Source organism: Cyrtonyx montezumae, unplaced genomic scaffold (genome assembly GCF_038088225.1).
Source record: "Cyrtonyx montezumae isolate F1298 unplaced genomic scaffold, pur_monq_1.0 scaffold_3, whole genome shotgun sequence".
Lineage (NCBI taxonomy): Eukaryota > Metazoa > Chordata > Aves > Galliformes > Odontophoridae > Cyrtonyx > Cyrtonyx montezumae.
The window spans coordinates 76,853,365-76,878,214 of record NW_027072034.1 but is presented as its reverse complement, the minus strand read 5'-3'; the positions used below and the strand labels follow the sequence as shown (position 1 = coordinate 76,878,214).

Below are 24,850 nucleotides of genomic sequence, written 5' to 3'. Positions count from 1 at the left end.
TTTTAATCTCTCAATAGCAGGTACATTTAAAAAAATAATACAGTAGTGGAATTGATTTGCTCAGTGCTGTCTTGTGGATAATAAACATGACTGATTTATTGCTTATTATCTCAGATTTTACAAGTGGCAGATGTGCCTGTTGCATAGAAGGCTCGTGTTGCGATGGTGTTAGAAAAGCAACACTGTGATTAGCTGATAGAGACATCGAGGATGCTGATACCTGGCATAAGAATGCTAATGGGGAGAGGTTATCAACTGTCTGTGATAAAATTCCTTTCCATACACAAGAATGTATGAAAAACAATCTTCAGAGGGATGTTTAATAGTAACACTTCCTCCTTTCATAGATTTCATAGTATCTAATGACTATTTTAAGGATTTAGCTCTCAAATTAGCTTATTTAAATAATTCCTGTCTCTAAGTAAAACCTGATTGATTCAGTTTTTATAAAAGCTTGCATTTGCAAGTTCCTGAAGCTTCAGAATTAGTCCCTAAATTAACCAATTCATAATCGCTTTTATTTGGCCTCATAAAATTATTGACTTGGTCCTATTTATCTGGCATGTCCTCCAGTCCTAAGACATTCTTTCTATGAAATAGTATTTTCTGCTTGCCTATGTAATAATATAGGCAGACATCAAGCATTTTTATAGATGAAAGCAACAATACCAAAAGGACCTTTTCTCACCTTTTTTTTTTTCTCTGAGCACATACCTTTTCATTTTCAGCTGCTCTGTTACTAAGAGTGATAAACATCCCTTGAGACAAGAGCAGTGACCTCAGTTATGTAGAAACATACCTCTCCATTTGGCAAAAAAAAAAAAACCCAAGTGTGAGTGGCAACATTCCACAGAACCCAAGTGAAGGACATGTGTGTTGTTCACACCTAAGATTTAAATGCAGCAGGATCTCTTCCTTCTTTTGCAAAGCACTTTCAATGACCTCTCTCTTCTACCTTTGTTTCTTAGTTGAATTGCAGTGTTGGCAAGTGGACACTTAAAATTGTGTGACTTATAGCAAAAGGGCTAAAATGTGAGATGGGTAACAACTAAGAAGAATATACTCAATTGGAAGATGCTTTCCCACCTTTTCCTAATTCAAAATGTGTTCTTAATTGCCTGAAACGATAACAGATATAACATCTTGGATTGAAATTACAATGTTCAGAGATGATACTGTGCCTTCTAGACAGCTGCACTGTGTTCAGCTGCTGAGAGCTGTTGTCCCCTTCAGAACATTTTTGCTGAAGAGGTTGCCTGTTGCAAGACTTAGCACAAGGACACCTTCTCTAAGACTAATGGGTGCTTGTGTTTCAACTTGTCTTTTCTCTTTGTCTCCCCATCTCTCTCTCTTACTTTTCTTTTTGTGGTTTGTTGGACTGTTTAACTCCTGCTTTTTGGACAGTCATACCCGCTTTCCTTGCTCCAAGTGCTTTCTTGGTAGCTGTGTGACACTGATCAGAAGCATCCCTCCTTCTTATTGAGGATTTTGCTTTAATGTTTCTCTGAGTTTCTTTTTCTAGTTTTTGGAGTGTTTCTAAGGAATGATGAAATTTAGTTGAGTCATTACTGAAAATATAAGAACAGTTACTTTACTCGCTCATTTAATGCACTCTTAAGAAATGGTGCCACGGGAAGCAAGTAGTATCATTACTCAGATATTCTGGTATTATTGGGTGATTAATCTTCATTTGCACTAAACATTTTGGACTCCAGGTAAATTTTTTTTCAGCGTTCAGTGTTTTAGGCTATATATTGCACTGACAATCTACAGCTGCTCACGATGGATGCCTTCTGGGGAATGCTTGGAGAATAAGACAGTTGGCTAAATGAAATGAAAATTTACCTGATTCTGGTTAGCAGAGTTATCTGCTTATAGGTCCTAGAAGCTTTTTTTTTTTTTCTGAGCTGTAAGGTATGGTATATAGAATAGAAAATACTTACCAGGTGCTGCATAGGTGTTAATAACACAAGGGTGTTATTTTAGACTGAGAGTAGGACATTAAAGATAAGATTAGATGCGTTGGAATTGTATTAGACCTGAAGGTGTCTATCTGTAAAATGTTACCTGTAATGGCCATTAAACAGCAGAGTACTTGGGTTCGTTCACTGGAAACTGGTGCAAGCTTTGCTTATATTTGCCATCTGTAGCCTGGGGGTCTAGGAAGAAAACTCTTAACAAAGATTCCTAAATGGCAAGAATAGTTAAGGCAGCATAAAAATTTCAGTATTATCCTTACATCTGCTGGTGCTGTCAAGAGAATGAATGTACTGCTGTTCCATCATTTACTTCCCCTGCTCGGATGTATTTCCTGTCTGCTACACTCCTCACAAGGGTCTCCTCAGGTTCATGGGATGCTGGGAGCTGTTGGTGCAAGGGATCATCACCAACTTGATCTGATGAGGGACAGTTGCTGATAGGCTCTGCGTATCATGCCCACCTGCGTGCTCGGTGGCTGTCAGAGCTTCCTGCAGCATCTCCTTGCTGGATGGGAGGTGGTTCAGCCCCTGTGTGCAGACATCTACCTGGTCTCAATTCCTTCACTGCCTCTGTGCAGAGATTTCCTGATTCATGTATTCCCACGTGGGTAAGCTGACAATTGTTGCTGTTCTGTCCTAGAAGCTGCTGTGCAGCAATAGCAAGATGTGCAGTAGTTATTTGGCTCTACTCTGCCCCATCTAGTGGCAGGCATGTATGCTGTCAGACACCTCTTTTCTCACCTGAACAATCCCATGTCTCTGAGAACAGCTGTCATACCCATACCTGAAAAAGGCTGGCAAGGCAAAGAGATTGGTTCCTTTAATTGAGAGTGGCCTGAAGGTGCCCAGTAGCACACACAAAGAAATACCAGTGTATTTTCAATTATCCTTTCAAAGCTGTGAGGGCAAACTTGTGCAAGCTATATAGGTACCATGTGAAGGAACATCTGCCCACGTGAATAACATTAGGAATCACTATGCTTTATGCTAAGTTTCATTTTAATAGGAAATCTTGTTCTGTGACTCATTTATTTTGAGTGTAATCTGAATTAACCTATAAAAGGAATGGTTTTCCTTTTGTAATGGATTGTGATATTATCCGACCAGCCAATTTATTGTTCACTCTGTGCATTCAAAATGGAAGGCCATGGAGGGGGTAACTTCTTAGAAACTCAAACCTGCAAAGAGAATGGTTTTATTTCTCCCTCTCCATATAGTGTTGAATGAATAGTGACAGTCTGTCTTAATTCTGATGGGTGCATGGGCCTATTCTTTTTCTTTTCAGCCTCTGAGAATTAAAATCTGTTAGGAGCTGGCACCCCTTGGGAGGTGCTGGAGAAGAACACTTTCCACAGCCCTGGCTTGTATTGCCCTCAGTTTCATTTTCCAATAAAGTTTTAAGTGGATAAGCCCCCAGCAGGTTGGAGTAGGATTGCATTTCCTGATTTGTGTGACTGTAATGCTTAGGATGGAAGCAGACAGCGTCATTATCTGGGGTAGGTCTCAGACCTGTAGCTTCATGTGAGCCTTTTCTAATTCAGAGGTTGGTTATTGCTTGATTTGGCTTTCTGCATCAAAGGCACACAAGCAGCTTGTGTCTAATAGTTACTCTTTAAGGGCTGTATTAGACTAAAGGCTGTACTGAGTGAGTGCTTGGTAAAGATCAGGCATGAGCATGCAACAGTGTGAAATTTAGAAAGTTTTGGTGTTGTATAAATTGCTCTGAAAAAGCTTTGGCAGGGGATAATGTCCATTTCATGAGTGGGCCCTGTTGAGATAGAAGAAAATAAAGTTGAGCCACTACTGTAAAGCTGTAAGGATCAATCTGCTGGTGTACGTAGTTTCTGTTTGCTTGATGTTGTTTCTCAAACTCAATGCTTTCAAAAGGGGAAAGCGTTTGAAACGTTAGCATGAGTGCTCATCACTTTAATGCAGATGAGGCAGGTGATGTTGAGTGCAGCCATATTGTTTTTATCATCAGTTGCGTCACCATGGTGCTTCTGTTGTCTGTTGGCCTTTAGGGTCCCTGGGGGCTGTTCCTCCATGCCTTCAGGTTGGGACAGACAGCACTGACCTGCACCTCTTCCAGGGAGTTTGTGCTGGTGAGACTGTCACATCTTCACCAGAAACAGCCTCTTCTAGACAGAAGGGGGTATTTATTTCTTTCCAGCTGGCACTGGCTCTAGCTGTAGTTACTTTCCTCCAGCAGTCCTGAGCGCAGAAGATGGGTAAGCTTTACCCCTGGGAAACTAATCGTAATTGTTAGCGGAGCTCAGGGTGCTCAGCTTGACAGTTTGTAGCACTGGGCAGGCCTGTGAAGTGGTATAGCCCTTATGATCTGTGGCTTCAAAGTAGGCTAATGAGATTGAAGACTGTGGATGTTAGTTGCATCATCTGATACCGTCTCACTGTTCAGAAAGGTGTGTACTTCCCCATTTTCCTCTAACTTGAGAAATAATTATGTCTTAAATACAGCCTTAGGTTAAGCCAGAGCTGTGCCACCTTATTCATGCAGAAATGTGCACCGTGCACACTGAGATCACAACTGTCCTTGTTTTCTTTTGGCTCTGTACAGCAAGTTTATTGGATTTGGATGGGCTAGATAACCAGAATCTGGCCAGCATCTGACTCTGTGTATCTGAGACTTTTAACAGTGTGTTCAGTCTTGAACAGATGAGTTGGGTAATGTCATTGTATGGACCCAAATGCTGTGTCAGAGAGGCCTTTGGGATGTGGATGCCTAGTGGGTGTTGAGGTTTGGTGGAATGGACCTTGCAAGACACCACTTCTCTAGGCTATGTTTCAGCAAAGAAAAAAAAAAATAATTAAGTATTAAAATCTACTGTCTGATGCTTCTGCTGGGAGTGCTGTTGTTGCTGTGGTAAGGCAAAATAGAAAAACTCCACAAATCTCATTGATTTTTCTCCATGCAGAATTCCTTTCATTTGGCTTTCATAAGCTGAAAAAGTCCCTGACCTGGCTTTTTGTGTGATCAACTACACAGCTCAGCTATTCATATTGCAGCAACTCTTAGTATTGTTCCTAAACTCATAGATCTGTTAAACCTAAATAAAGGCAGCAAACTCTTTGAATGCTTTGCTTTGTGATGCTTCAGCTTTGTGTCATCTTTCATCAGAAATTCAGCTGTTTTTTGTGATGCACTGACTGGCATATATGTCTTAAAAGTAAGTCCCATCATTCGATTTTATTCCCTTGACATCCTGTGGAATTAGTGGTGTTGAGGAACCTGTCTAAGCTAACTGAAAATAATGGTTACTAGACTGAAATAAAAGCTAGAAGCATCTGAGTTGGTTTTAATTTACTAATGTGAGTTCCTGTGTAAATAAAGGCTTCTTCTTGTATGTGTAATGTAAATTCTGTGGTCTAAACAAGGAAGAAATTGTAGAAGTCTGTGTGCTGAAATGAATGTCTGTTCTTGCTTATCAGAAGTTATGTGACTCAGGTAATCTTGAGAAAGCAAAATGTCATATACTAAACACTTGTTGGGTGATGTAACTGGCTTTTATGTTGTTGTGGAACTTTCTTGTCACTGAGCTTTAGCAGGCTGCAGCATAAGTGATGCATTTTGCCAGATATTAATGTCATGAATTATCTAAAGTGATTCATAATTGAGAAGAGTTTTTCTTTCTAAAGGTAAAAATGAACAAACACCACCAACAACAAAAAAAAAAAAAGACACCACCACTCTTTTCAGGCTCTTGTAAATGTGTTTACAGTAAAATAAATAAATTTCATAGAACTACAAACCCGAAAATTGTGTCAGAGTGCATCTCAGCTATTTCAATTTAGGCGCTATTTCACTGTGCACATAATGCAACAGTAAAATTCTAATTTTTGGCAAATTACATCTTGTTTATTTTCTCCAGCGAGACCATTTTAAAACAATCTCTGAATTGTCATATGTCTTTATTGCACAATGCAGGAAAAAATACATTACAACTCTATCAGCAGAAGTCAGTCTTTCTCCACTAAGTACATGTTCAAGGCGATCACAGTGCAAACAGAATACTCAGCTATATGAGAGATTATGTGAAGCATGAAATTAAAAATCTAAATATGTATCCTGGGCTTTCCCATGAGTGTGTTGTTTGGCTTTCCTGTGGACTCTGTGGCGAAGAGGTGTTTCAAACCTATGTCACCTATGTCATAATGCAGTTCAGGGGAGGTATCCATGCATCCTGAAAGCTGTTGATTTGTTTCCTCCTTTCTGGATCATCTTTCTTCATCCAGAAAACTTCTTCTGTAAGCTAGCATGGGAAGTAGGATGCTTCTGGTTTAGTCTTACTTTTCCTTGCAACAGCAAAGGCACAATTTGAAATTGTCTGAGGGCGACTGATAAAACTCTTCTTAGTACAAGGATGACTAGTAGTTAACTAATGGTCTAGCTGTATTCCCAGCTCTTATACATGCAGAATAAATTCATTTTTGTCTCTAAGCTTAGTGTAACTTATATATAATATTTTATAGGGTTTCTTTAGCAAAATGAGGGGTGGGAGAAGAATGTTTTTTGCTTGTTGTTTTTTAGTTTGTTTTGATTCCTTATCTCTTCTTCAGAGGGGTGCTGTTGCAAAGTTGGCTTTTTTTATGTTTGCATCTGTGTTGTGGCTATTGCAGATGCAGTATGTGTGTTATTTTGTGTAATAATACTGTTCTTGTTAATAAATACCAAAGGCAACAAATAATGGACAGTCGTTTCTCAAGCATTGCACAACTCACTAAATACATTTTTTGAAACTGAAGTAATTTAGAGTAAATTCAAGCTTACAGTTCTCCGTAAAACAAACGACACATCGTCTCAGGACTTCAGGAGGCATCCTCTGGAGTTTTGCCTGGAGTCTGCCTAGCAGATAGCCTCTCACTGGCAGATAATTAGTGTGCTGTTACCTGCACAGGGGGAGACTGACCACATTTGATGAAACCAAAATTACAACAAATGGGAAATATTTCACAATATGCATCTTTGCTGTATTGTTTACAATTATTTTGTAAATATCAATTATTTAATTAATAAGTAATTGTTCAGCAAATTGTCATTAAGAGGGGGAAAGTGGATGATATTACTGTGTCACGTGATAGAAAAATTGTCCCCCGCTTGGAAAGATCCAGTCTTGAAACAGAGAGAGGCTTCATCAGTGATTTTTCTCTTGACAGCAATAGTTCTGTACTAATCGTTTCATTTTGGTAAGCTTTTGACTTAAATGCAGGTGCAAAGGTAGTTTCTACTTTGCTCGTAGCACAGTAGCTACATGTAAACCTTCAACAGATATATCATGTCTAAGTACATATCTCTATTTCCATCTAGGAATCTCTTTATAAGCATAAGAACCTATTTTACAAAGCTCATTAAAAACTGTCAGCATTCACAAAAATTCAATTTTACCTATTAAGCAGTCATCACAGATCCCCAGCAGTGATCAAAAGAGCTGGGAGCAGCAGTGCTCCTGCTTTTGTTTCTCTGTGGTCATAAAGATACGAAGATAAAACCATAATGCCTACCTGTAATCTTAACTATCCAATCTTGTTTTTGAGGTGTGCATTGCTTGTGAAGTGGCTTTTTTGTGTTGCTTGGAGGTTTATTGTTTTGCTTGTTTTTGTTTTTTTGTCTCTTCAACCGATGAACTCTTGAAGCAGTTTTCACCACCCAGCTGGAGCTAGATTGCTGGTGCATTTTTTATTGTTTTTATGAAGCAACTTAAAGCTTTAACTGTTGGTTAAGAAATGTGAATTTTAAATAGGCACTAATGTAAACAAAATGCAAATTCAAAGCTTAAATAATCTGTCTCACTAAGATGATTTCTCCTTTCAGTTTTTATTGGCCTCTGGTGCTTTATTGCTGGCTCTCTGGAAACCCTTACCCAAAGGAGATGCAGTAAAACAATGCAGGCTGAGACCCTCTACTTGTGACAGCGCTGGTTTCGACTGCAGCTGTTTCAGGTTAGAGTTCTATCCCATACTCTTAAGGCGTATAAGGCTTTATTGAAAAGAAGTAGCCCACAACAACAGTACCTCAAATGAGAAGTACAGTGTTTTCTACATGCTGTTTATAGTGAACAAAAATAATAAAGTCCTAAAGCCACAGGACCTGGCAAGAGAGGGAACCTGTGTGTTTTACGTGTTTTACATTTTTTTTCCAGACCTCGGTATTAGTTACCAGTGCCTCTGTTCAACTGTTTCTCCACAAGTTTTTATTCCTTTTATTTTTTTTTTTCTTCAGATCAGTTTTCTATCTAGTTGCAGTGATATTAGAGGTTTGCCTTTGCTACTGTTGCTTATCTTGAGGCTTCTGTCTTCCAGGAAATATTTCAGTGTGTAAATATTCTGCTATGTACCTTCCTTCATATTTAGGGATTCCATTTGTAATGTCAGTGTCTGGTTTGTGGTTGGCTTTTTTGTTGCTATTTTTCTTTAGTGGTAAGCCTGTGCAGTGGAAGTGTGAATTAATGGTAGTTGATATCAGAAGTAGCATGCTTTTTCCTTTGATCTAAGTTTGCTTTTGTACTGAGAATATTTACAATGATGAGAACTCATTTGTTCTTAAGCTGTAGCTAAATGTTTGACTTGCCATAATTTAACCCTGACATAAGGCAAGCTGATGTATTTAATGCCAGTGTCAGTTACCAAAGGCCAGCTTTCACAAATCAGGTTTTAGTCTTTAGGAGTGAGATGAGTCATTTAATCTGACACAGTGAGAATAGGAAAGTAGAAAAGATGCTGAGGCATAGAGGCTCGTCTTCCTCTTCTTATGATCAGTAGAAAGTTCTTATATTAGGAGCAAATTGTGGTGTTGCCCAAAGAGCAGAAATTGAGAGTTATTACAGTTAATGGAGGAAAAAAATATTACTGGAGTCCACTGAATTAAAGGAATTCCCCCTTCTCCATTAATGTACTAACGTGAATAGAGTGGAGCTGAGCAAATAGGTCGGCACATCTATGCTTATGTCTGCTTCTTTCCCTCACCACAGTGTCCTGGTTTAAACCAACAGAGGAACTCAGGTTATAGATGATGAAGGCTCAGGTTATAGATGATGACCTAGCAGGGGTGCTAGGGTGTGTTTTCTGATGGAACATAAGGAGGCAACCATAAGCTGTGGAATTAGTATTTTCTTGACCTGTAGCCTGCAATTATTGGTAGCCAATAATGGATTCAGAGAAACTCATCACTTTCCTCAGACTTGATATATGAAATGATATTGATATATGAAATACTCATAAGGGTAATTATGGAGTGATGGAAAGCTGAATGAATTATGGCTTAATGGTTACTGCATTAAGATTTTTTTTTCTTCTAACTGAAAAGTTTCTAGATCTCTTGTTATAAATGGTTAAAAGTATCTGGCTTTGGTAATTGTACTGCATTATGAACAAACATCAACAGGGAAGGATCACTGTGTTTCAACAGTGAAGGTTTCTGAGTTACTGCTGAATAAATGGAGCATGTTTGGCATTTATGTGTCAGTGAAATCTATCCCTTCTGGGAGGGCTTCGTTAAGAGCCCATCATTAGGATCCACAGCCAGGTTGGAGACAATTTTGTATTCCATAGTGAAGTGTCCTTGCACTAAAAAAAGAAATCTGCTTTCCCACTTCCTGGTGAAGCTTCAGTGCAAACTTGGACTGTTAATAGAAAGAACTGTCCCAGTTCGTTTTAAGTGTTTGATATTTACAGACTGGCTGATTTTAGTCTCTCATAGAGATCTGTTGTGCCTCCATTTTAGGCTTCTGAAACTTGCATGCATCACTTGCAGTCGCAGAGATTGCTGCTGCATTAATAAATCTCAGCAATTCTACACTGTCTAAAAGGCCTTCCACCTCTTTTCTCCCAGACTCCAAACCGTGACAAAACAGAACAAGTTAAGCCAAGCTATTGTGGAAATTTACCTTGAAAATTCCTCTTGAAGCTTGTTGAATGAAGATCCTTGGGCATCTTCAATGTTTCCAGTAAGTGTTTGATCTGCAGATCATTCTGGGTCATATCCAAATGCCTACCACCTCATCAGGGAAGACTTGTTTGTGTTAAGGTACTTGAGCATAGAGTGCAAATTTTAAAGCTGGTGTATCCACAGCAGATCTCTGAGGATGTTAAACATCTGGATTTTAGAATTTGTCCATCATATGCCAGGTGCACCTTTCTATTCTTTAATTACATGCCTTACTTGGCCAGCAAGTGCACTCACTCACTTTCGCTGTCTTGCTCACTCTCTGAGGCTTTTAGGGGTTTCATTAGACTCACAATGGCTACATGCTCTTCATCTGACTGAAAAAAAACTGAACTTGTCAAAATATGAAGAAAAGCTTGGACTGAATTGGTCTCAGGTTTCCAACTGCAATGACAATGTCATGCTTTGTTTTAAACCTAATTTTTATTTATTTCTTTTTTTTTTAAGGGGAGAGGCTTGCAAACTTGCATCAGTAGGACTGGATAGCTTTCTGCAAAATTAGAGGAGGAAGGATTGAGCCAAACAGACTCTGCTACCTGTTATCCAGCTGCTGATATTTCCAGCTCTTTTGCATTTAGAATTACTGGCAAATGTGGTAAGGTGGTTATAATCTTAGGTTATTACAGATCAAATAAAGCAGTGTCATTGTTCCTGTGAATTATATATGAGGTAGAGATCAGAGCCTGAGGTGTCCAATTATGATCTAAGGTGCACAGAAATATCTGGGAGACAGCAAACTGGCTGGCCTCACCTCAGTCCTGGGAGGATTGTGGCTTTCATTAAAGCTTTTTTCAGGCATGTGAAGGACAAGAAAATGACTAGAAATAGTTAGCATGGATTTACCATGGGCAAACTGTACCTAATGAATGTGATAGCATTCTGTGATGAAGTGGTGAGGGCAAGGGAGTAGCAGGGCAACCTGTTTGGTACTCATTTCCTTCTTCAGTAGCACAGTGTTTGGCACTTCTGCTGAGAGTAGAAGACTGAGGAAGGCTGTGATTGACTCCAGCTACCTAAAAGGCAATCAGGAAGAAGATGGAGAGAGTATTTCTTAGAGATAGACAATGAAAGGAGAGCCAGAAGCAGCAGTCACAGAATGCAGCAGGGGGAAGTTCCTGGTGGGCATAAGAAATTTATCTTTTGTTATGAGGATGATGGAGCAGATGCTGAGGAGGTGATGGAAGCTCCTGAGCAGACTGATCCAGTTCTGAAGTTAGGCCTGGCTTGGGCAGGACTAAAGGCCACCAGATGCTACAGATGTAGCTTTCATTATTTCCTTAAATGGTTTATTGGTGCATTTAGATTAAGTATATATTGTTTTGTAAGGGGAAAGTCATTCACGTGCGACTTGTTTCAAATTCATAGCTTTAAATCTTTAAAAGTGGACTTGTCTGGGTCACGTGGTTGTCCTACAATGGATTTAAAATAAACCAATTCTCTTTCTCCTTAAAAGAGACTTTTATGTTCAGCACAACTCAAGGTAATGATCAATTTTTAGAACGTCGAGCATTTATTTGGGTTGAGAATGGAAGTATTGTTCCCTGTTTACTTCTGGTGGTTTAGTCTGAAGTATTTTTAAGAGAGATTTTTAGGGAAACTGCTGGACCTCACGTCTATAAGTTAGGACATAAAGGTACCTTTTTGATAAAGAACAGATTTCTTGATAGCTTGCTTTCTTCCATCCAAAGTTAGGTTGTTCATGCCCAACGTCCACTGAGTTTCAGTGAAAATGACTGAGTGTGCAGTGAGAATGCCACCCGTTAAAGATAGGGTCATAAATACATTCCTCATCTCTGCAGATGTTACTAGCTGTTCTTCAGAATTTTCTATTTCCTACTCTCTGAAGTGTGGAATTTTTGTTTCTTTTGTTATTGTTATGTGAGGCACAAAAACAACCTTATTTATTTATTTATTTATTTATTTTGAACTACTTGACACTGATTTTAGACTTTTTTTTTGTCAAAGCAACTGAATGCATGCAGAATTCCAGCTTATTTTTCACATGTATCTGTTTCACATACAAAAAGTAGTAGACTTGTGCTTGCTGTTGTGTGGCATTCTGAGGGAAGGTCTTTGCTAACTTGGCTTGGATCATTCAGTTGTGTGGGCTGAGTGGGTATCCATGTGAAAGGATACACAAAATAGTTTTATCCTCAAAAGGGCTAGTGACTTTGTAAGCCAGAACTTCCATACCTTCCAAATTAAAAGCAAGTTTTTATTTCATTAGTTAATTGAAGGTTGAACTGCAGCAGTTTAGGTAGTGAGATATGAAACTATGGAACTTACAGTTATTTCTCTCTTGGTCGCTAGGTGCTAAAAGGGGATTTTAAAGTGCTGAGCAGCTGAGAGCTTTTGCAGGCTAGACCTGCAGTAAGATATAATTACTTCTGAGGATTATGCACAGATGCCTTGTGGTCTGACTTCAGCAGATCCACAGGGCTCAGAGGTGGATCTAAAGAGTACCTTACTGAAGGGATGTTTAATGTAATGTAATTATCCATATAACAAGCAAACAAAAAGATTGCTACATGTGGAGGCTTCCTCTTCAAAGGGAGTAGGGACTGGGACCAGAGTTGTGTGCTCCCTTCCAGCTTTTCCATCAGTCTGTTTCTGCCCTTTCTTCAACACTGCTTTCTAATTAGTAAAGTTATCTATGTTCCCACCTTTTTAAATTGCTTTGAAGTCTGGATTCAAGATAGAATGAATGAGAGCTTAGCTTTTTTTTTTCTTTTTTTTTCCTTGTGAATTTAGTTCTAGCACAGCAATGTATCTGTAACAAGTCCTTTCAGTAGAATAATAGATCATTATGTTTGATAATGGTATGTTTTTAGCTTTGCCTTTGTCTTGGACTCTGTGATCTAATACTTTATAGAGATGGACATAAACATACATCTGTGTAGCTGTAAGTCTGCTGAAGAAGCAGATGAATATTCTTTTAAGATTTTAAAAGCCAACTGCAAATCAGCCCAGACAGATACCTTTGTTAGCTGGTTGGCTGCCTGACAATGACTTCCGTGTTTATGTCTGGTGTTTCCAGACAGATACAAGCAAACACATCTGTTAATACACATAGAATTTAGGAACTGGTGTGCACTGCTTTGTTGCACAGGTTGTCTCTGTCTCAGAAACTGCAGCTTTGATGCTTTTATGAAATAAGCAAATAATATGTATATTTTGTATTCCCTTTTAGCTGCATTCACTCAGTGAAATTGACTATTAGCTGTACCTACAAAGTAAGAGGATATTTGAACTGTTCCGTTGTACAGCTAGCGTGCTAAGTAACCAGACTTAGCCAAGTATTAGTTTTAGACTTACGTAAGATCGCAAATTGCATTCAGTATACAACAGAAATCTCTTGATAAAGCACCATGGATTTTTTGACTGTCTCCGCTGTGAGAACTCCATAGAATATGATAATGTACTAGCTTTATTCTCCAGGATTTTCTGAAGTGCCTGGTTGAGACCGTAGCTGTTTACTGACATTAGCACATCACACTTTTCTTTCTCATAATGAGAAGCCATTAAGTTGCATTGAAAAAACTTAAAATAGTGAACTCTCATTTATGCCTTTTTTTTCTAAGTCTAGTATGACAACATTACATATGATATATGTATATATGATATAAATAACACACTTAAAATAATCTATTAAGTAAATATTTTTTAATATCATATGGAGATAAAATTGAAAATAGCCACTAGATGGCACTTGAAAATTGAGTATTGAGATATGCTATCTGCTATCAAAATCATTAAAAACTTGGATAGATTTTACATCTATCTGCACAGCTCTGAGAAAGGGTGGTGTTTCCAAAAGCAGTTAAATTAAACCACCAAGGAATCTAATCTGCTACAAAAACTCATTCCTGATGCAGAAATGCAGCCTAGACAGGAGTACTTGTAAAACTGAAAGATGTGTGCAGATTTTTTTTTCCACTCACTTTTATTTATATCCAACTCAGATCTGTCCTGACATTGTGTTTCCCTTCTCAAACTCTAAATGGAGATATTTGGTCAAAATGTATTGTATGTGTTGTTGGTTTAACATTTCTTTTAATATTATTTTAGATCAATAGCTAGGATGTTAACCTAGAATTCTGTGGGTGGTAAGGGTTCAGGAAGGAATCCAGTTCCGAAAGCACATAATTTTCCCTTTCATCATTTTATGTCTTGCCAAGAGAAGAGATTGTGACAATGTGATTCTGCAGAAAATAAGGTGGTAGCTGGGAATTTATTTATCAAGTCAATCACGTGGCATTTCTGTCAGCAGTCATTACAAACTCCTGTTTTATTTGAAAACTCCATGTAGCCTCTTTGTTTCTGAGATGCATGACTTGCATTATTATGATGTATTAGCTAATAATATTAGAAGATGAGCAAATCTGAGTAAATACTTTCTACAGTTGTTTGTCTTGATTCTTCTTACATACGAGTAGCAGGTAGGTAGTAACTGTTCTGAGTGGTAGTTTGGACAGCCATCTTAATCTCTTGTCCTTGAGTTGAAGAAAGCAGAAGTAGATAAACAGTAATGCACAGTTGTGCAAGGATGTTGTATGGCCTATTAAATTGGTATTAAGGGACTAATTCTTCTATTTGCTTATACAGCTGTATTTAGTTCCCTTGACACTGGTAGCAAGTATGATTGAATTTTGTTATGAAAGCATTATGCACGTGGTAAACCTTAGAATGGATTACAGTACCAATAGACACAAGCCACGTTGTCTGCTTTTTGTGGAAGATGCCAGGACACAATCAACAAGAAATGAAAAGGAGAGTCCAACAATTTTCCCGTTCAGCTCTTCTCACCCTGTGATGTCTGCAGCAGTAACATCTCGCTTTTGCTGTTTTGTGCTGTGCAAAAGGATTTGGTTGTACTGCTGCCGTGACTGGACCTTAGAGAAACAAGTATGCCTACTAACCAAAGATGAAAATAAAGCTTTCCAATTGGCAAGTAAGAAAGATTGGCTTTTTGTAATCCCATTTGCCAGTCTTCAGAGGTTCTAAGCAAAATACTAAGCCATACCTGTTGTTAACACAACATTTCAATTTGAGTTTGCTTTCTTAGCCCTGTAGTGAGGAAGCTCCTGCTGAATTGCAGATAGCCCCATGTGAATTCGATGATGAGAGCACACGACCAAAATTCATTAAGTATTTCTTGTGGCCATTTTACCTGTGATCTCACTGGCTGCAAAGCTCTTTACACTGAGATTGTTTAGTGATTTGCAAAAGCCTAATGATTCACTTAGCAATTCACAAAGGCCTTAATTGTAGCATAATAGTAAAATAATGGCAAAGCACAGGAGTGACAACAATCTTTCTCCTCTTTAAACAGTCAGAAGTAGTCTTGATCATGCAGGAACACCAGGAAGATTTTTTGGGAGTGTGCATTTGAATGGTAGCTCAATTCTGACTGCCTGCTTTCATTGCTGTTGAGCAATGCTTCTATCTCCTGAATTTCCTCCCTGCTTTCCTAGAACTGTTTTTTGGATTGTGCTGTTGCTGTGGCCTATACTGCTCCAGAGACAGGCACTCCTCTCTCGTCTGAGAGGTGGTTGCGTTTCGCAGTCTCTCCATGTCCCTGGAGGAAAAACGTGTTCTTGATAAATGGTGCTGGCGTCAGCAGAGGGCTTCTGTAGCTCGTGTTGTTGTTATCCCCTCCTCTGTGGAAGGAAGCACCACAAAGCATGTTGGGCTCTGCCATGTCTTAGGCTTTTATTCTGCTCACCTGTCAGGGGATGCTGGCTCTCTGTCCTGTTGTGGCAGGGAAAAAGTGCAAGTGAAAAGAAATGCTGCTTTGGAGGAAATGGAGGAAATCCTTCTGCTCTGAGGGATTGCTTCTCACTTACTTTGGATTAGTAGCCCAGGTATGGTGGTGTTAGGGTAGCTGCCCTAAGATAGGCATGCAGGGGGTACGATGCTGCTCCCTGACACCTGTCTGCCCAGGCAACCCTTCTTGCTGCTGCAGCTCCTGCTGGGGGAGCCCCCTGTGGGCCGGGTCTCCTGCAGCTGCTCACACAGAAATGCAGATCGCTGGGGCGGAGGGGAGGCCGCCTTAACGTGTTACTGAGGTAGGCCTAGCCGTGGCCCGTGATTATGGCTGTTTTGTTACTTCAGCCTCTGCAGCGGTCACGATAAATGGCCTGTGTTGGTTGAGACGCAAAGTCTTCAGACAAGAAATGTCTGTGGAACGAAGCCACACAGTCTGGAAAGAGATGTTGACACAAAAGGAGGGTGCAGTTAGGCTGGTTATTTTAAGAGATTTTAATGACGTATTTCTCTGGGATACTAGTGCCGTTCGAAGGCACTAATGCTATTTCAATAAGGTTGTTAACGTTTTACACTTTCAAACCCCCTGGTGCAGCATGGCTTCCCCTGTCCAGTACAGGAGCACTTTGTGACCCTGAGAGGGGGGAGCAGCAGTCCGCACTGCCCCCTCAGTGAGCTGCATCCTAAGGGCAGTCGCATGGAAATCATTGGAGCAGCTTGGCAGTTTTCTTTTATCATCACGTGTACCTATCAGCACCGGGGAGTTGTGTGTTTAAAAACATGAACTGTAAGGGTGAGTTTCTGACTCCCCCCTCCCCACCTGTGCAGTTGGAGGGGCTCGGAACTCCGTGAGGCAAATTTGAAAGTAAACAGCTTCGCCTCAACTGGTGGCACATCCTTGCGCTCGCTGGTGTTCTCCATCCTTGGCTTCACCTCCCCCCATGTTCAGCTTTATCCCTCTGCCAGAGTGCTGAGAGCACCTTGAGCCCTCCCAGCAGCCTGTGGCTGCACCTCCTGCGAGGGCATTGCTCCAAAGGCCACCATTGTGCCCGCCTCCTTCTAGCAGGTATTCATTGCGGCTTCTGTGGGGTGTTTGGATGTGTGTGGAAGTAGTGGTATTTCTGCCAGACAGGAACTGTGCAGCCAGGCCAGAGCACCTATCTGTGTGGTGGGTGGGTTGCCATGCCATCCCTGAGACTTTCGTTAAGAGCCACGTCCAAAATACAGCAGCACCCGTGTGCACTGCCTCAGTGAGGTTAATTGAAAAGTCATTATCCACCACGTGATCATTTTACTGTTTGCTTTTTAAATTCATAATTGGCATTTAAACTCCTGTCCGTTTTCTAAGGTTGTATTTAGGATAAAACAAAGCAGAAAATAAATGGTTCTGACCATTTCCCAGACCATTTCTCACTTCCTAAAAGTTGCTTTTGTAGGTTCATCAATTGGTACCTCCCAGCAGTTGTGGCAGTTGGAAGGTAACTGGTGATGGTGCTTACCTAACCAGTGGCTGTTCGGACTGGAGTGAAAACATCTGATTACTAAGTTTTCAGCAGTGTTGTCTGAAATAGCCGTTAGCCATGGTAGGATGCGGTCAGCTTTTTGTTCTTCGTAAGGAAAGCTCAGTAGTTTATGCATGTGCTGGAGTTTTGGTTTTAATTTCCTAGTCAGTTTACTCACATACATAGATGCTGCTGTTACTGGTTCCTAAATGTTTGCCTTTTGAATGCAGTATTTGTAAAAGTGAGTTTACCTTTTTTACTTTAATGCGGATGTTCCACAGGAACTCCTTACAAAGCAAAATATTACTTTAATGTATTTTTTTTCTAATTGCCTTCTACAAATGAAGAGGGGAAAAAGAAGTAGAAAGAGTAAGTAGAAAGTAGAAAAAAACAACCACTAAAGCTGAAAATTGTTATTTAAAATCAACTGTCATATAATGTCTTTTCAGTAGTTTATATATCTCCTGCCATCTTTTCAAGCCTTTTCTTTTTTATGTTACATTAAACTTCATGGAAAGATTCATGTTCATGTTAATGCCTTTTAAAAACCAGTTACTTGAAGTGGTGACACAAGCACATCTAATACTGGCACAGCACGGGTAAATGTTCCCATGTATGAAGTGAAAGCACGATGAGGTTTGGTTTTTTCATCCTGCATTTTTGCTGTCTGCACATGGCTTCCATTTGAAAAGCAGATTTGGGTACAGTTAGCACTTCATATGCCCTCATTTCCATTCTGACTGACAACTCTGAAGAGTTAATAGTATATATTAGTATAGTATATATTAATAGTGTAGTATCAGTAGTATTAACCAAAATAGCAAAATTAAATTATGTCCATGTAAAAAGGCATGCGAACACTAGTAACACATGTATTCCTGCTTTCTTTCTTTCTTTATTTATTTAATCATCTTGATAGCATAGGGATAGCTGATGTTTTTGTTGGGCTTGGGTTTAAGGGATTAATTTTTTGTTTTTGAGGACAAAAAAAAAGCAACTCAGAGCTTAGCTTAAGAAAATAAGGAATAGTTTAAAATCTTATCAAAACAAAAGAGTGTGTCATTAAAAATTAAGAAAGAGTTGTTGCTGACTTGTTGCTGTGTTCCATGTGGTGACAGCCTATCCCAAATATCTGCCAGCAACAGAACTCCACTGAGTCTCAGCATGTTCCCTATTAAGCCGTTGCATCTCTGACAGTAATAAAGCTCATTAATGGTTTTCTGCTGTGAAACAATAAATAATATAATCACTGACTGGTCAATAATAAGTGTAAACTAGCTTTTGTCCTTCCTTGCAGAAGTATTCTGATTCAATTATTCTAGAGCTAAAAAACTTATTTTTTAAAAAAATGCTTTCATATTCACATAGGTGTATTTTTACAATGCCAGAATCTCCTTTTATATGAGAATTCAAATGCCTCTTCAAGCCCACTAAACTTGAGGTTTCATTGCCTTCTTCATTGCCTAGTTTCCTGCTTCTTTGTTGAAACAGCTCATTTCAGTGACTTTTTTTTTGTCACTTTTGGTTTAATGAGGTTGCTCTTGTTTTTATATAGTTGAGAATTTTGATAGCATGAGGCATCAGACTTACATACAGATGCATAATGAATATCAGAAAAAGATGAGCAATCATTCTTCTTACTTCTCCCTCATCCACATCTTTTCTTGAAGGATCTTATATATTTTTTTTCCTCTGAATCCCTATTATGTGTGCATATTTATAAGGCATCCAAGGAAGTTGTGACTGTGATCAATGTGTCCAGGACCAGAAAGGAAATAAATCAGCCAGAACACACACAAAAAAAAAAAAAAAAAAAGAAAAACACCCAAAATCTTTTGGTGCACTACGTCTGGAACATTTGATCTATATTTGCAATAATGGTACACTGAAGATACACATTGATGTCTTGCTGTCGATGGTTCATGAATGTCAACCTTGACAGGAATCTTCTACTCATGTTATAAAACATATGTGACTTATTTTAAGCAAAGCTGCCCATGCTTCCATCTTATCATCTTGGAGTATTTCTTTTTTTTTCCTTGCCTGTCACTTAATCATTCTTAAGCCGAAGCGTAGCTTGTAATATTTTTTAGCTGATTTTAATGGTTTTTACTCTTTCTATCATTGGGAAGTTACTAAATCTAATTTAAAACGTATATGATATTTTTACTGATCTTATAGGAGAAATTATTTTTTTTATCATATGGTTCATAAGTTCCACTTGTTACGAACTTCATACTTCAAGTCCTGTGCATGTTCTCTCTTATTTCTGCCACAGATCCTGTATAAGCTGCCTGTGACTTGTTCTGTGACTTTTTATGAAACCATTTAATTGCACATGCTTCAGTTCTTATAGGATCCAAATCCAGGTTTGAAAAGCTTGCTGGTAGAAATACTTGCCAACAGTCAGGGATCCTTTTGGGGGAGAGAAGTGATTTTTTCACTGATTTCTCTCTGCCAATTACTTTGAGTCAAAACAAGGAACTTTACATGCTGTTGATCATATGTCAAGGGGGGAAAAATGGATAAATACAATCTGAGAATTCTGCTAAATTGATTGCTTTGATATTTTGCCATTCAAAAAGTAATTAGTTGCAATAAAACTTGTGCTGTCGTTTAATCATGTATGCATTCACTTGAGCATTGAATACCTTGCTTATGTAATTACATTGTCAAGATGTTCCATAAAAAAAAAGAAGAAAAGAAGAGAGGTCTGAAACTTGAAAACTGGAATTCTTCTTAGAGCCATAGCACTGCTACACTGTTGATCTGCATCAGGAAATACCTGTGAGTGGCAAAAGCAGATGGTGGTTCAGTGTTTTAGGAGGAGATGCAGATGGGAAGCACTACACAGCACTGCACATGGCAGAATTTACTTTTTGGATAGGAACAACTTCAAACTTGCATTTCACAGTACTGAACTGCTGCTTGATTTTTTTTTTCTCCTTTTATTATTCTTTCTGTAGCTTAAGCTGTTTCTATGTATTTCATTTCCAGAGTGTGTGTTGGTTCCTCTTTGCGAGTCCCAAATAAAGATTTTGGTGAAATGTTGCATGATTCTTTGCTATATAATACTTGCTGAGAGGACAAGTGTTGCTTGCAGAAAATTAACAGTAGAGTGACTGCAATGAAATCAGAGTTTAAATGTGCTCTGTTTAAAAACAGGATGATGGGAACAGCAAAGTGTGGAGCCTAATGGAAAACTGCTAAGTCTTCCTCCCTGAAAGCATTAATGGGTCAGCAAATAACCACTGATGAGCAAGGAGAGATGGCAGGACTTACAAAATCTAGTATACGTACAAGTAAATGCTGTTTTTACATATTTGTAAGTTAAAATGCTTGGACCTGCTTAGTTCAGGGTTCAGTGTTTTCTTCAGTGAGTGGAGTCTGAAATTCCTTCTGCTTTCTGCACTGTTTAAGTCAGCAAGGGAAGCAGCTGCTTATATGCATTTCTGGAGCAAGCAAGAGCATATCAGCAGAATGCAAGTGAATTAACCACCAAGAATCACCCTGGGAAGGCATCAGCCAAAGGCAGAATTAGTAGTTGTGAAGTACATATGAGTGTGGCAGGAGCTGTGATGGCTCTTGCTGCTGGATACTGGTTTGTGAAGTGCTCCCAGTGAGGCATTTGATTTTTGTGAGGTGTAGGAGCTATGTAAGTGCACTGCAGATCTTACCTGGGTGTAGCAGATGTTCTGAGCCACCTCTTGCATTGACAGTTAGCCTGTGTTAAGTGTGTGTTCTTACTGAGAGGTACTTGAGGAGGTACTTTAAAGGATGCACGTGCAAGACAGGTGTGAGAAATGTGTTTCCCTTCTGCGGGCCCTTGGTTGTGTGGATGGTTTTCTGTACATTGGCTCTTGTAGATAAGTACTTTTAGGAGTGTCAGAGTAACTTCTAGTTGTTTCAAATCAGTCTATCAAAATTCACTTCTGTTAGGCAAGGAGTCTAATTTCCTTATAGTACTACTTATTAGTAGTGCTCTGGTAATCCTAGCTCATAGTGTCGTGGTGTTCTGCATCAATACTGCTATGCATGTGTGTAATTAACAGATGAGTAGGTAGTTTTACATTTTAAGGTTTAAAAGAGGGATTTTTTACTTATTCTGTTGCAAAATATGAAAAATTGCAGTGGGCACAGCTGTAGGAGAGTAGTGAGTCTCACTCTCTTAGTAGAGTGTGAGCACTTTTGTACTGCCAATTGGGTAAGAGTGTACCTGAGAGCTGGCTTGGCTAGTGTGCTTGTCTCATCCTCTTAAACTGTATGTCACTAGTTGAGCTAGGAGGAAAAGTTAAGAAAAGATGGATTCTTGTTGGTAGTGATGGTTAATGTAAACCTCTACCTACTACCTTGCCAGAATCTTCTCAGAGTCCTTCACTGGTTCTTCAGGTATTTGGTGGTTTCTGTGAGTATCTGTGTGATGGTCATTTGTGCTTAAGGGTTTGTTGTGAACATATGACTGTTTTTGCATGGCAGGTCACAGTAATGAAAGGCAGTAGTAGGAATAAGGATCATTCGACAGAAGGAGAAGGAACTGGGAAGCGACCAAAAAGAAAGTGTCTTCAGTGGCATCCCCTGCTTGCCAAGAAACTCCTTGACTTTTCTGAAGAGGAGGAGGAAGAAGAGGAGGAGGAAGATATTGATAAGGTAGACTTCATTGGATACTTGAACTGTAGAAGGTGAATGATGGGTCAGATTCACCTCAGCAGTGTTTTTATTCTGTTTCTTGCTGTTCTCTTTCCCAAGCTAACCCAGTCAATTTAAAAGATAAATAAGGTGATACCACGTGCGTAATGCTAGAATGTAGCAGGTAACAAAAAGTATGTGGGCTGTCAATCATGATTTTAAAATCTTGTACAAACACCTGTGTTTTTAGAGCTAGTTCAGTAGTTTTAACCAAGTTATTTTAATAACATGTTGCACATCTTGGTCTTGATTGCTTAAGGTTGTTCTTTTGGCATACTTTTAATTGTTTATTTTAGACATAGTGCTAGCTGGTACCCAATATGTGCTTCCAGTGACTTTGAGGACATACCAAGCTATAATACTCTTATCTCCCTTAAAATCTGAAAGATTGAAAGGGAAAAAGAAGGAAAGGCTGACAGAATTTTTTCTATCTTTATGTAAGAACTTTGACATATCATCTAGAATATTATGAGCACAGGTAGAGTAATCTCTCTGTTCTGACACTTGGTGTTCTGGTGTTGTTTAGTGATACTAGCTGTACCCTTCTTTCGTAAGAACCCTGCTGTGTCACCTCACAAATATAAACTTGGACTCAACATCTATAATGAGAAGTGGGTATGGGAACTGTTGGTTTTGGAGACGCATCTCCATCATGTGGTTAATGTTCATGTTGGCATCTCCTTGATGCCCTACTAAGATGGGAGTGAGAGATCAGTGCTGAGGAGGCTGCCCTGAAGCATACTGGTAAGGACGAGTGGTCCTTCACAAGTATAAGGAGCAACTTGAAGGAAGCGGTGATGTCTGTTGACCTCATGGGTCACTTTCCAGTATGTGGTATAAAATAGCAATGTTGTGGTGAGGTAGGTGGTGGTTTTCCGTCCAGTAATAATATCATGATGTTATAACTAGCTTTCTGTGGTGTGGTTGTTGCATGAATAGCTGTGTTGCTGGTCTCTGAGCTGAGTGCATGCATTTTGGCAGTGGGTTCTGTTGAGAATTGCCCTCTGGCAGTGATAGGGCTGCACTACAGTGGTTGTAGTGCAGTTCAGCTCACAAGCTGGGAAATGAACATCAGGATCTGGGAGAGCAACTGGTACCCGTGCGCTCTTGTTCCGTTGCATTTTGTTATTGTGAACACATGTCATTGATGGCCAAGGCAGCTCAGCTTTCTTCCTGTAAGCCAAAGATGGTATCTAGTGTGTAGGAAGTGCAGGTAGGGAGGATGTCCTCCTTTTAGCCCCTTTGGGATTGCTGTTAGAGAATAGTTCTCATCTTAGAAATCTGCTCCACTTACAAGTCAGTGTTTAAGTCTTGAATGAACCTTGGGCCTTCAGGCAAAGTCTGATGTAGAATTCCTAATATTCTAAGTGGAATGGATGGCCTCTAGAGACATTCATGCAAGTCTGTGTGCGTCTTCCTCACTCAGACAAAGCATAAACTCAGTCTCTGAGAAGCATGAATAGCCATGTTTACATCCCTTTCCTTTGGTTCTGTTAGGTGCCTCTCCTCGATGCTGATGGTTTAGAGCAGGATGCTGATGAAACCGAAGATGACGAGTCCTCAGAGCAACGAGCTCGCCGACCAATGAATGCATTTCTCTTGTTCTGCAAACGCCACCGCTCTCTTGTGCGAAAAGAACACCCTCGCCTCGATAACCGTGGCGCAACCAAGATCTTGGCCGATTGGTGGGCTGTTCTAGATCCAAAAGAGAAGCAGAAATACACTGACATGGCCAAGGAGGTAGGTACTACGTGAACGAACGATGTAAAGGGAGCTTATTACATATCTATCTTAGTATATTAAACACTTTTTGTGGGGTCTGTCTCTTCTCTGAACTCCTTAGCTTACCCAGTGGGATTATGATACCAAGAACCAAGTTCTTGTGTTGATTCTCCCGGTCTTTTGGACCAGAAAGGAAGCAAATAAGTCTGTGTATGTAAACTAATGTGGCTCTGGTAATCATTTGAACAAAGCATGTGCCTTTTGTGGTAGATACAACCTGATAATCACAGCAGTACAAGCTGTGATTATCAAGCCTTTTAGTTTTGATGCTAAAGAGTTTTAAAATTAGTTTAAGTACTCTCCGTATATATTGATTGTAGAGTGTGAGGCACACAGTTACATAGGCTGATAATATTACTTTAAAAGGTTGCGGTAGTGATATGTGTGATGGTAGACTTTGGGTAACCATTGAGTTCAGTCTTAGAGAAAAAACAACAGGGGGCCAGTGAGAAGGAAGAACTTCTCTCATTTGTTGAGTAATGGTTAGATACTTCAAGAAATACAGATAGCTGTGAAATGGTTAGGGAAACCATAGTGTCTTCCATGTTGCCTGAAGTTAACTACTACTAACACATGTATGTAAGATCTAGGCATTCAGTAGTTGGAGTAAACATGGAAAGACCCACAGGAACAGCCAAGTGTTCTGCAGATGGGTCTTTCTTAAAGCTTAAACACTGTGACACAGTGTTTAAATACTCAAGTCTCCATTCCTCATATACTCAGCCATTCCTGATGTGTTCTGCATTCCCATTTACAGATTAGTAATGCTTCTGTAAATGTGTGGTAAAAGGTTAATTAGGAGACTTAGTACAGATATGGAGAAAGGAAAAATGAAATTGAAGAAGGCGGGTTTTTTTTTTTTGGAAGAGACAAACCTGATGTGACTGTTTATTTAGCCTTTTGTTTTGCTGAAGGAAACTCATTCATTAAGAAGGAAAATAATTGCAGAACTTCTGTATGAAGTGATGCATCTGAAGCTATTAATCATACTGTCAAAATTCATTGTTTCTATAATTATTTATTTATTTATTTTGGCACAGAGTGAACAACATATTCAATGTCAAGGAGAAACAATAAATCTTTAGCAGTTTAGATCATTACATCTAGTTCCAAGAATGTGTAGAACAGAGACAGTGTATAATTTTTATTCCTTAAACAGTTGTGTTGCAACCATAATT

At 39.3% G+C, this 24,850-nt stretch overlaps 1 protein-coding gene across 1 annotated transcript in view; it reads left to right on the top strand.

Annotated features, from left to right (window-relative positions):
* BBX (BBX high mobility group box domain containing) overlaps positions 1 to 24,850 on the top strand; it is a 125,730-nt gene that overhangs the window by 47,447 nt on the left and 53,433 nt on the right. Inside the window, exons 3-4 of the mRNA XM_065741976.1 lie at positions 21,681 to 21,851; positions 23,388 to 23,630. Of these exons, the coding sequence (XP_065598048.1) occupies positions 21,690 to 21,851; positions 23,388 to 23,630 (405 nt within the window). The 5' untranslated portion in view covers positions 21,681 to 21,689. The remainder of the gene's footprint in view (positions 1 to 21,680; positions 21,852 to 23,387; positions 23,631 to 24,850) is intronic.